Source organism: Littorina saxatilis, linkage group LG17 (genome assembly GCF_037325665.1).
Source record: "Littorina saxatilis isolate snail1 linkage group LG17, US_GU_Lsax_2.0, whole genome shotgun sequence".
Classification (NCBI taxonomy): Eukaryota; Metazoa; Mollusca; class Gastropoda; order Littorinimorpha; family Littorinidae; genus Littorina; species Littorina saxatilis.
In genome coordinates this window covers 27,146,974-27,159,660 of record NC_090261.1, presented here as the reverse complement: position 1 = coordinate 27,159,660, position 12,687 = coordinate 27,146,974, and the positions used below count along the sequence as shown (strand labels likewise).

Below are 12,687 nucleotides of genomic sequence, written 5' to 3'. Positions count from 1 at the left end.
CTGTTTCCTCTTCATTCTAGTTTCTCCTGAAGGACGCTGTTCATTTGTTAGTAATGATAACAAAAAATTACACGTTTTTGAACTATCATAATAAAAAAAAATTCGAGCACAAAAGCATGGTTTTGGCATTTTTTGGTCAAAAGTGTCTGCAGGGGAGGTCACTATCCAACCAAATTGTTGACTTCTTGTGTCCTCTGGACCAGATTGGAAGTGTCCATCGACTGTGGCAAGTTCGTTTTCTTCAGTACCTGCATGGATTGATTCCATACATTGAATGCCGTTACTTAGTAACAAAACCAGAACAGAATCGTTGTTTTTTCCCAGTAGAAGTGTCTTTTGTGTTTGTTGAAGACATGTCCGTGATAAGGGAATAATCAGTGATGGTATGATATGATGATATGATATGTTGACAGACTGGTCACTTAGGCTGTTGAGCCTTTGTCTGATCTTTTGATCAGTTGCTATCCTAGCCTAACTTTGGGCTAGGTAACCTACACGATCTTTTGACCGTGGCCTATTCTATCAACTTTTTCTTGGCTGGTGGGAATTTGTAGTGAGAGGCATACTGACATTTGGGCTATACATATATAGTCTTTCAGTGCATTGTCCAAGCGATTTTTGAAACTGTTCATTGTCGGCGCTTCTACTACATTCTTGTCCAAGGAGTTCCATGTGTCTATGATTCTTTTCGTGAAGAAAGATTGTCGGAGAGCTGTTCTGCATTGTTTCTTCCTGAGCTTGAACTGATGTCCACAGGTATTACACAGGCTATTCAGCTCCAGTGGGTTCTTGCAATCGTAGTATCCATGCACGAATTTGTATGCTTCAATCATGTCTCCCCGGATATGCCTATAGCACATGCTTGGAACTTTCAAGACTCTCAAACGCTCTTCGTAACTCAAGGTCTTCAACCCTGGGATACACTTCGTGGCTCTTCTTAAGGAAAAAAAAAAAATTGCCTGTTTCTGGTAACATGGCTAAAAAAAAATAGAGTAGGTAGGTAGGGATTTTTTATTTTTTTTAATTTTTTTTTTACCCCAAATGTAGACCAATAAAGCTAACTTTAAAAATCGCGCAAAGAGACTGGATTCACTATACATAGAGACAAGACACTCAACACATTTACAAATCGTCAGCGGACTTTTGTTTTCACACGTTTTTGTTGTTCATTTTCTCACCCTGTCCTTTACCACCCAAAAGAAAAAAAAAAAAAATTTTGAGTTTGGAAAAAAAAAGTTTAGGGTCGGCGCCGAAATTTAGGGTCGGTTGGGTGACCAGAAACAGACAATTTTTTTTTGTTGGCCTAACACACTTTCAATCAGATTTTTATCTTTCTCGAGTCGGGGACTCCACACCACATTTGCAAATTCTAGATGAGGCCGTACAAGTGCAACAAAGAGAAGTCTTAGCGTTTCTGCGTCCAAATGCTCATAAGACCGTCTAATGAGACCCAGGATTCTATTTGCTTTGTTGACTTGTGTTTCCACGTGCTTTGAGAATTTCAATTCACTGTCTACATTGACCCCAAGGTCCTTTTCTGCACTTGAGCTCTCCAGATCAACTCTGTCTACGCTGCCAGGTTTTCTCATATTATACACAAGTTTCTGATTTTTTGTACCCAACTGTAATGTCTTACACTTATCTGCATTAAAGCGCATCTGCCACTTGTCTGCCCAGTCGACCAAACTGTCCAAATCCCTCTGGAGTTCTTTGCTATCACGTCGTCTGCTTGAGGAGGCAGTTCTTGCGTAACTTTCGTTTTCTTAACGAAAAGCTTTTATATTCTGCCAGCACAAGCAACGAAAAGCAAACATCTAGAAGTAAAAATATTTAGAAAATGAATGCCAAGTACTGCTGTAATCAGCGAGACATGTTTCAAATTTGAACTGATATTTTCAGTATGTTATAACTTCACTGGCCCTTAATATCCAGTTTCCTGTGTAATTTATTTTTCTTAATTATCGCAGCCCAAGATCATGAATTTATTATTATAAAGGAGATTTCTGTAGCGCATAACTAAAAGCACTATTGATTACAGATGTGAAAACAGAGTTGAAAAATGTCAAGGCGAGTGTGGCGAGGTCTGAAGGTGGTGGCACTGGGTGCCACTGTGGGAGGTACAGCCGTTCTGCTAAAGAACAATGACTGGGAGGTGTCAACCGTTGGGGTTGTGCGATTTGGACGAGCGGCATGGGCTGTAAGTGCCACTAAGTTAAATAAAGTTTATCAATTGCGCACTTCTTTATCTTCTTCCTCTGCGTCTACTTCTTTTTGTGTATTTTTTCATACTCGTGATTGACTGCATTTTGTAAAATGTATGGAAATTCAAGCCTTCTTGGTTATACATGTATAGTGTCATATTCTGTTAGTATTTAAAGTCACTTCAATTCAATGGATCTTCATCAAGATCTTGTGTGAGCTTTTTGATCTCCTTTTCTCAGTTTTAGTTGCTCAAACATTCTAGTCTACATGCACAGGGAAAAATTTTGGTTTGCTGGTTGAAGCTGGTTAGATTTCTTGTGATATTTGTTTTGTTTGTTTGTTTTCTTTCTCGCCCGTTCTTCATTTCTCTTTTCTCTCACTCTGTCCTGCTGTCTGTTCTAATCTCTGTTCTATTCTCTGTAACTATTTGATGGATACAATACATGTACATACGTAAACATGCACGCACAATGATTTGGAAGAAAACATTCTATGAGTATGATTTATTTTGTTGATTTTTAGTCTCTATGTTTTGCAGTGTGCTGGTATTGCTTTTGATTATAAGTGGACACTTGGTAGAGCAGATGCTGATTCACCAGATTACCCAGAAATCAAATCACAGGTGAGATTCTTTCTAATACCTATAATGAAATGTGGATATATATGCAAGTATTGCAACTAGGAGTAGAACTTTATATTTTTTTCAAAATATTGGTGGTTCCAAGAGTTCAAAACCACACATAATCTGCAAGGGATGTTCATCAATTTTTAATATCACTCTGCTTAATTGGGCCTCAGTCAAATAGCACCTTTCAAAATAAAATTGTGCCTTTAATTTATTCTCATTTATGGTGGCTGTTTTTAGGCAAATCTAACAGTACATACACAAATACCCCTTTAAGTTTAATGCCCCCCCCCCCCCCCCCCCACACACACACACACACCTTACGACAACCCCAACCCTCACCGACCTCCTTTAGGGCTCTCTAAAGTCTAATCAAAGATTTTTCCCTCTTTTAAGACCTTGCTTTTTCAGAGTTACTGTACATAGCCTCACTAGATTTACCTCCTTTGTAAGGCCTGATTTTCTCAGGGTAGGTATAGTGATCTACAAAGCAAGAAAACAGAAGGGCTGATCCACAGATTAGGCAATGACTCACTGGTCAAGGCTGAGGGGAAAAAAGAATATGGTGGCTTTGTTAATTTTGTCAATGACAGAGGTTACACACAGACACACGATGCTGAGATTACTGAGGCCGATTTTTCACTCTCTTTCTCTGAGGGCTTTCAGCGACTGTAGCTTCTGATCTGTTGTTTATGTCCAAAAGACAAGAAAGAAAAAACCAAACTGCAGTTTTATGTTGGCATCTTTGCATTTGAATGCAAGAAAGTGTACTCCACTCCTGGCCAAAACTCCCCCCCTCCTGCTGGGTACACGTGCACTCAAGTGAATACGAGACTCATCACTCCTCTTTCACCCTGCGGCTGTGACCTTTGTACTGACAACCGGACTGCTCTGTTATCGATTTTGTTGTGGGGAAAATTTAACAATCGTCTGTCTGTTCAAACCCAAAATGACTGTCCTTGTCCACATTTTGCAGGTGTCCGCTTAAGAGGGTGCAATTATTGTTCGAAAAACTCCGTGCCCAGCAAATCTGTCCGTACATGTCAGGTGTCTGCTCACAGCAATCACTGCTGTATCTGTTTTTCAGATTCACCAGCGGTCAGCGGAACGACTGAGAGAAATGTGCAAAAAGAATGGAGGTGCCTTCATCAAAGTGGGTCAGCACATAGGATCCCTGGAATACCTGCTGCCCAAAGAGTATGTGCGCACCATGAAAATCTTCCACAATGAGGCCCCACAGTCAGAGCTCAAGGAACTGTACAAAGTCATTGAGGATGATTTGGGTGAAAAGGTGAGTTGATTTTATTTGAAAGTTAAATATGTTTGTAGTTATGACTTATGTGGTACGTGGCTATCGATAGGTTTGACTTTTTAGCAATTTGGTGGTGTTTTATTTTTGTCTATTCTTATCTTACTGTCATGGGTGTTTGTGAGACAGGGGTGTGTAGGTGTGCATCTGTATTTGTGTATCTGTCTGTCTGTGTGCATGTGTCTCGTGAGTGTGTGTGTGTGTGTGTGTGTGTGTGTGTGTGTGTGTGTCTGTCCATGTGCATGTGCATGTCTGTCTGTCTTTGTTTGTGTGTCTTTGTCCACCCAACCCCTTCGACCCATCTATCATATCATATCGTATTATATTATAAAAGAAACGATTGGAAACTGTTGTCGACTCTTTCCTGCAGGTAGAAGATCTATTCACGTCGTTTGAACCAGAGCCTCTGGGAGCAGCGTCACTAGCCCAGGTCCACAAAGCCACCTTGAAAGACGGAACTGTGGTTGCTGTCAAGGTTCAGCATCCTAGAGTAAAGGCCCACTCCTACATTGACATCAAAACCATGGAGGTATATGAGGCACACACACACACACACAAATGTTTGTTATTGATCATAAAGCCAAAGGGTTGGTAGGTCGGATACGTTTTGAAATAATTGTTTTATTGGATTCTTTTTTCAAATTTACACAAGTGCATACTTGCAGCTTTTTATTGGCCGGAACAATTATACGAGCTTTGTCCCCTGGATGTGTTTTCATCTTTTTAAAAACAATTTTTCTAGATTATCTTATATAACTATAAGTGGTCGTTGTCTATGAATGGTTTTTAATGCTTGTATGTTATTTCTTACGAGAAAACTTTTTATATATGTAAAATGTTAAATTTTAATGTCTAATGTAAAGCGCCATGAGACTGCCATTCGGCAGTGAACAGCGCTATAAAAGAATGTTTTATTATTATTATTATCATTAAAATGTCAGAGAAGAATAACTTTGTTTGTAAAGTCATCAAAATCGAGTTTTGTCTTCTTTGTCTTTTTACATTTAGTCAAGTTTTGACTAAATGTTTTAACATAGAGGGGGGAATCGAGACGAGGGTCGTGGTGTGTGTGTGTGTGTGTGTGTGTGTGTGTGTGTGTGTGTGTGTGTGTGTGTGTGTGTGTGTGTGTGTGTTTGTGTGTGTGTGTGTGTGTGTGTGTGTGTGTAGAGCGATTCAGAGTAAACTACTGGACCGATCTTTATGAAATTTTTCATGAGAGTTCCTGGGTATGATATCCCCAGACGTGTTTTTCATTTTTTCGATAAATGTCTTTGATGACGTCATATCCGGCTTTTGTAAAAGTTGAGGCGGCTCTGCCACACCCTCATTTTTCAATCAAATTGATTGAAATTTTGGCCAAGCAATCTTCGACGAAGGCCGGACTTTGGTGTTGCATTTCAGCTAGGAGGCTTAAAAATTAATTAATGACTTTGGTCATTAAAAATCTGAAAATTGTAATTAAAATTATTTTTTTATAAAACGATTCAAAATTACGTTTATCGTATTCTTCATTATTTTCTGATTCCAAAAACATATAAATATGTTATATTTGGATTAAAAACAAGCTCTGAAAATTAAAAATATAAAAATTATCATTAAAATTCAATTTCTGAAATCGATTTAAAAACAATTTCATCTTATTCCTTGTCTGTTCCTGATTCCAAAAATATACAGATATGATATGTTTGGATTAAAAAGAAGTTCAGAGAGTTAAAAAGAATAGAGATATAGAAAAGTGTGCTATCCTCCTCAACGCAACCGCTACCGCGCTTTTCTGGATTGTTAATTTCACTGCCTTTGCCACGATCGAGCGGTGGACAGACAATGCTACGAGTGTACGGTCTTGCGGAAAAAATGCAATGCGTTCAGTTTTATTCTGTGAGTTCGACTGAGCTTGACTAAATGTTGTATTTTCGCCTTACGCGACTTGTTGTTTGTTTGTTTTTGAAAGATTAATCAGATTTTGCGTATCAGACTAGGGAAGGAGGTTAGGAACTTGGTTATAGTGAGTTAGGATGACAGATTGTTTACTTCTGTTCTGTTTTTCTGAATGGAAATTTGTGATTTTTATTTTCAGCTTCTGGTTCATGGCATCGCTTGGTTATTCCCGGGTTTCCAGTATGCCTGGCTGGCAGAGGAGACCAAAAAGAACCTTCCTGTTGAATTAGATTTTGTAAATGAAGGACAGAACTGTGAAAGAGTAGCCAGGCAGCTGCATCATTTTGATTTTCTCAAGGTTTGTTAATGCTTGTATGGTCAGAGCTACCAACTTCTACGCTTTAAGCATAGCATGCTACGTTTTAACACAAATTAATACACTGTTATGCCAAGCTTTGAATGGCTACGCTCAAACAAATAATCTCAAGCATGTTTTTTTGTGTGCGTCGTGGTACTCATTTCTGATTCTCGCTCCGTGTAGCGGTCAGAATTTGTGTCATGAAACATTGTCCACACTGAAAAAGGGCACTGCAGACACTCTCTATTGGCCATTATGTTTCTTTTCAAAATAAACTTTTTTTAAATGTCTATTCTTGTGCAAAATAGCCTAAATGTGGATGTACGAATACATTTTAGACAATACTAGACTAAAACACCATTTGCTACGCTGAAAATTCCGAAAAATGAAAATATATGCACCGGAGGTTTTACAAGGGTTGGCAGGTCCATGTTTTTGATTGCTTCTGTCTTTTTTGTTTAGATTTTATTTTGCACTTGTAACCCCCCGCGGGTTAGGGGGAGTCCCATATTGGTTGGGACTAGAAAGAATTTACCCGATGCTACCCAGCATGTCGTAAGAGGCGACTAACGGTTCTGTTTCTTCTCTTCTTTTGTCTTATTTCTGCCTTACCAGTCCTTTCACCTATATTTCCTTCCAAGAAAACTCTCCCTACTATTCCCTGCAGTTTTCCAATTCTTTTCTTGTTGTCTTATTTCTACCTGACTGGATCCATCACCTTTATTTCACTTACCAAAAGTCTTCTTTTCCACATCCTTATTTCTCTGCACCCCGCATGTCGTATGAGGCGACTAACGGATTCTGTTTCTCCTTTTACCCTTGTTAAGTGGTTCTTGTATAGAATATAGTCAATGTTTGTAAAGATTTTAGTCAAGCAGTATGTAAGAAATGTTTAGTCCTTTGTACTGGAAACTTGCATTCTCCCAGTAAGGTCATATATTGTACTACATTGCAAGCCCCTGGAGCAATTTTTTGATTAGTGCTTTTGTGAACAAGAAACACTTAACAAGTGGCTCTATCCCATCTCCCCCCCCTTTCCCCTATCCCATCTCCCCCCTTTCCCTCGTCGCGATATAACCTTTGTGGTTGAAAACGACGTTAAACACCAAATAAAGAAAGAATTTTGCACTTGTAAGGACATGTTTGTTTATTTGTTTATTTGTTTGTTTGGTGAACGGATGTGAAAATACGATGTAGTTGGAATGATTACCAAGGGATGTGCTCTTGTTTGTTTTATATTGGCTTTACATTTTTCTTACTCTCAGTTGATTGAATTTTTCACTTGGAGTGAACACACTGTTACTTCTAACAAAAAAGAAAGCTTGAGTTGTTCGGGGTTTAAAATCAGTAGCTTTATGGTTCAGAAACTATGAAGACCAGGCTGTTGCACTCACTGAAATATGATCAACCCATGATATGTGATCATGTTTGTGTCAGATCCCCCAAATCTACTGGGAGCTGTCATCACCGCGAGTTCTGACCATGGAGTTCTGTGAAGGGGGCAAAGTGGATGACCTGGCTTACATGCAGCAGCAAGGAATCTCTGTAGATGAGGTCTGTTGGTTTAGAATGATTTACACTAGTTAGCTTGTATTCTGTGTGTGTTCGATGTGTGTGTGTGTGTGTTCTTTTCTTCCGTTTTGCAACTACGGTCATGAATGACCATTATTGTTGCATATGTGTTCTGTGTGTGTGTGTGTGTGTGTGTGTGTGTGTGTGTGTGTGTGTGTGTGTGTGTGTGTGTGTAGTCGCAGGGAGGAGGATCGAGGAGAACCAGTTCTTTTGTACTTGTGTAAATATGGTATTGTTAGTTGTTTATCTGTGTGTTTTGTCAGCCTTTGTGCTTGATACTGCTGTTGCCTTTGTTCTATCGGAAAACAAAATGAGGAAGGAGATAAAGTGTGTGTGGGTAGTCACAAGAGCTTTCTTGGTGATTGATAAAGTGTGGTTGGTTAGTCACACGAGGTTTCTTGGTGTTTTTTTCAGGTGTCCAGAAGATTAGGACAGCTGTACAGTGAGATGATTTTCGTTCAAGGCTATGTCCACTGTGACCCTCACCCTGGTAATGTCCTTGTCAACCGCACGCCTCGCGGCACACAGCTGGTTCTACTGGACCATGGTCTCTATCAGGTATGTTTTCGTGGTTACTATTGGTATGGTGACATATTTGTCAACCCCACCCCTCGTGACACACAAATGGTTTTGCAAATCCAATAGTGTTTCTTTACGTCTTTATAGACTTCTATACTTATTGGGTGAATTTTTTCTTCTGTTATGGTATGTTATCCTTGTTATCAAAGCCATGATTGTTGTCATGGACACAGTTGCCAAAGTGCTTATTGAGCAGGACGTTATTTTTTTTTCCCCACAGACCGCGTTGTGTTCTTAGTAAGATTTTTTTTTTTCAAATCATTTTTGTGCTTGAGTGAATTGTAATAATTTTGAGGTTGGTTATCATTTACTGTGTTTGTGCTTTACTTCCTAATCATGCTGCAGTTGCTGTTCTCGAGTGGACAATATATATATATTTTTAAATTCATGTGAAGGTATGGTTTGTGTAAATCAACAACCATCTACATGTATGAAACTTCATATTATTCAAAATTTAATTCAAACTACGCTACTATAATGTAAAACAAAATATTTTGTTCTATGAATTTTGACTATAAATTTTCTTTCTGCCCTACTCACAGACTCTTACAGATGATTTCCGAGTGCACTACAGCAAGATGTGGCTGGCAATGATCAACGCAGATGTTGAAGGGATGAAGAGACATGCAGATGCCATGAATGTGGGACACATGTTTGGCCTCTTTGCCTGCATGCTGACTGCACGATCATGGAAAGCTCTGCAAGCAGGCATCAGCATACATGAGTTTACGGAGGCAGAGGTACGTCTTTATATGATTTTAAATCAGGATGCTTCGTTAAAAGGTGTTTTCTGATTTTATCGATCAATTCATCTTTGTCACTGTGCAGCCTTTTTCTGTGAACCTTAGTTTGATCATTTGTTTCTTTTTTGGCTTCTTGGTTGGCCTAGTGGTAAGGCATCCGCCCCGTGATCGGGAGGTTGTGGGTTCGAACCCTGGCCGGGTCATACCTAAGACTTTAAAATTGGCAATCTAGTGGCTGCTCCGCCTGGCGTCTGGCATTATGGGGTTAGTGCTAGGACTGGTTGGTCCGGTGTCAGAATAATGTGACTGGGTGAGACATGAAGCCTGTGCTGCGACTTCTGTCTTGTGTGTGGTGCACGTTATATGTCAATGCAGCACCGCCCTGATATGGCCCTTCGTGGTCGGCTGGGCGTTAAGCAAACAAACAAACAAACAAACAAATCTTGGAATACCATTAAAGTCACGCAGCAACCATGGCTTTAATATATATTTCCCTCTGTGTAATGTATATGCTACATGTTGGTAACTTTGTGTTGTGAATATATTAAGTACTTGGAATCATCTCAGATCAGAGGTGTTTATCTTTTTGTAATGAGACAGCAAGAGGTATAAACGTAACCAGCTATCACTGAGATAAATATGTTGCATCAATGTCTCACTTTGTGGGAGACTAAAATTATGTAGAACTTACTCCTTGAACGAAAAGGAATAATTTCATATTACTTCTGTAGCTGATAGTGCTCTGGCCTTTTAGAAGCTCTCCCAACTCTCCATCCTAATCTGAACATTTAGGCAAAGAAAAAAGGATTCTATAATGTCTCCATGCTCTAATGGCTGATAGGTTAGCTTTTACTTTTCCAGGGTTCAGAAATCAAGACGAACGTGAGCAACTATCTCTATGAAATCAGCGACATCCTAAACCGTGTCCCCAGGCAGCTCCTGCTCATTCTCAAAACAAACGATGTCCTTCGAGGCATTGAAGCAGCGCTCAAAATTCGAGCCAACGCCACCTCTTTCATCAACATGTCTCGCAGCTGCGTGCGAGCGGTGGCAGAGGAAAAGCAAAAACACTGTGATGGCATTCGGTGCGTGGTACGCACACGCCTGTCAGAGCGATGGGAACTGGTGAAAATCTCAGTGTTTGAGTTCTGCTTGTGGCTGGTTTCTTCTCCTGTGTTTAGATGGATTTCGTCTGGGGCGACTGGCTTGCATAGTTGACGACTGCAACATTTTAGAGTTTTTTCTTCTGATTCTGTGATTGCTGGACTTGGTGGTATATAGCAGTTATTGTGCCACTTTTTAAGAAGATTAATTTGCTGAATTTATGTTGTCTTTCTGCCTCTCTCTGTCTGATGGTGAGTTCATGCATGTCTGTGTGCCTCTTTCTCGTTGTAACTAGTCTTAAGCATCTCAGGAGAAGACATTTTTATGCCATAGATATTTTGGTGGTGATCCAGTGTGTGTGTGTTTGTGAGCGTACGATTTTAGTCTTCTTCATCTCGTTCGTCAGATGGACACGTTTTCAAAGATCCTCATATTTGTGTGTGTGTCTGTGTGTGTGTGTGTGTGTGTGTGTGTGTGTGTGTGTGTGTGTGTGTTTTTGTGTGTGTGTGTGTGTGTGTGTGTGTGTGTGTGTGTGTGTGTGTTTGTGTGTGTGTGTGTCTGTGTGTGTGTGTGTGTGTGTGTGTGTGTGTGTGTGTGTGTGTGTGTGTGTGTGTGGATGTGCGTGTGCCCATGCATCTGTGTTTGAGACATATTTTGTATCTGTATCATTGATAATTTGAAGTACATAGGTATGATGTGATCATGCACTGTGTTTTTGGCATAGCAATTTGATACCAAGACAAGAACATATTTGTGAAAAAGTGGACCATTTATTTCTTGATTTGCATATACATTGTATTAAACTTCTCAAGTTCTGGTCAGTCTTATGTTTAGACTTCATGGTGAGTTTGTGGAGAGTTTCACACACACACACACACACACACACACACACACACACACACACACACACACACACACACACACACACACATGTATACATATATACACACGTGCACACAACAGACACTCTCGCACATACACACACTCTCGCACACACACGTACACGCATGAATAAACAAATTCGACATGTGTAGCCTTTTCAGGTTAAACACATTGGTTTCTGTTAAAAATGAGATCACATGTCTGTTCAATGAATCACATGTTAGCATATCATCAAACCAGATAGCATTCATATTTGATACATGCACAAGCCCAGTCTCTGGTCATATGGAATGGTTTCACACACTGTCACAGCTGCTGAAGATGTGTGTTAAATCTCTTCATTGTGGTTGTATAAAGTTAATTGTACAGTGGTGCCTGCGATGTAAAAACCCGTCCAAGGAGGGGTTATCTCCAATGAAAGGCCACATTCTCGTGTCCTTTTGTTTATACAAAGTATACCTATCATGACACTCCACCTGCAATGTAGGAACACTTTTGGCTGATTGTGTTTTTTGTAGATATTGCTGTACATGTACCTCAAACTGAGTTCATTTCTGCTTGTTTCAATGAAGCTGAGAGCCATGAACTTGACACTCTCCACGTACAGAAATGTTGCTTTCAGTGAAAGATCCACCAGTCTTATTTATTAACACGCAGTCAATCTTCACTGTCCAGTAAGATAAGAGTCAATTTCCATCGAAGTTCCAAAAGTGATTTTCTTGTTGTGCCTGCCCTGGGTCCTCTCCACACAGTCACAATCTTAATCAGACTATCAACATGCACTACTCGTCCTTGAAGTAAGAGTTTCACTAGTTTTATTTCAGTTTTACTTCACCATGGTCTTCTTTGCATTGTCGCATTCTCAACTCAAGAAGATACCTTGAAAAATGTTTCACAGTTTTGAAAAAGTATCACAGTTGACGCTTAGGGTAGCATTTACCCCATTTAGAGCTTCTGATCCTTCTGGAGGAGTTCCCCTTCTTCAGAACTGGTTGTTGGGCTTGAAGAGTAGCGCTTAAAAATGCTAACCGGTGTCAATCCATGGCGTATGATGCCACTGGACTCTGTGCACATCTCTCAGATATGTTCCTGGTGAGATCTTGTTTACCAAACGTTTGTGAAGGCGGGAATTCTCAGTAAAACTAAAGCGCCACTAAGAGATGACTAAATCAACACACACCTTTTCAGTCCTGGTGTTCTTTATGCGAGTTAGTTAACAAGTTATCAAAGACGCCGCCTTCTCTCAAAATGTGCCTCTTCTTGCCGCTGAAACGCGAAATTGCGGCAAGTCCTACGCCACTGATCAAGGAGACCGCACGTGCAGCGCAACATCTCACAACTGAGAAATTGATGGAACCGTCTGCAGTGAGACTGCCGTTTTACAGGCGAAGTCAGTCACGTGCCTATCACCAAGGAGAAGCCACAGCACGGGATC

The 12,687-nt window shown here is 40.1% G+C and overlaps 1 protein-coding gene across 3 annotated transcripts; it reads left to right on the top strand.

Annotated features, from left to right (window-relative positions):
* Positions 1-107: 107 nt before the first annotated feature.
* Positions 108-11,191, top strand: LOC138952297 (aarF domain-containing protein kinase 1-like). Of its 3 annotated transcripts, none has more exons than XM_070323930.1 (10): positions 108-226; positions 2,039-2,197; positions 2,741-2,824; positions 3,915-4,118; positions 4,507-4,665; positions 6,214-6,372; positions 7,810-7,926; positions 8,359-8,502; positions 9,066-9,263; positions 10,128-11,191. In XM_070323930.1, the coding sequence occupies exons 2-10, from the start codon at positions 2,060-2,062 to the stop codon at positions 10,482-10,484; spliced, it is 1,560 nt and encodes a 519-aa protein (XP_070180031.1). In that variant the 5' UTR covers positions 108-226; positions 2,039-2,059; the 3' UTR covers positions 10,485-11,191. The 3 variants fall into 3 exon arrangements, with proteins under 3 accessions (XP_070180031.1, XP_070180032.1, XP_070180033.1); XM_070323931.1 differs by having other exon boundaries at positions 136-230; XM_070323932.1 differs by lacking the exon at positions 108-226 and adding an exon at positions 258-756.
* Positions 11,192-12,687: the final 1,496 nt, after the last annotated feature.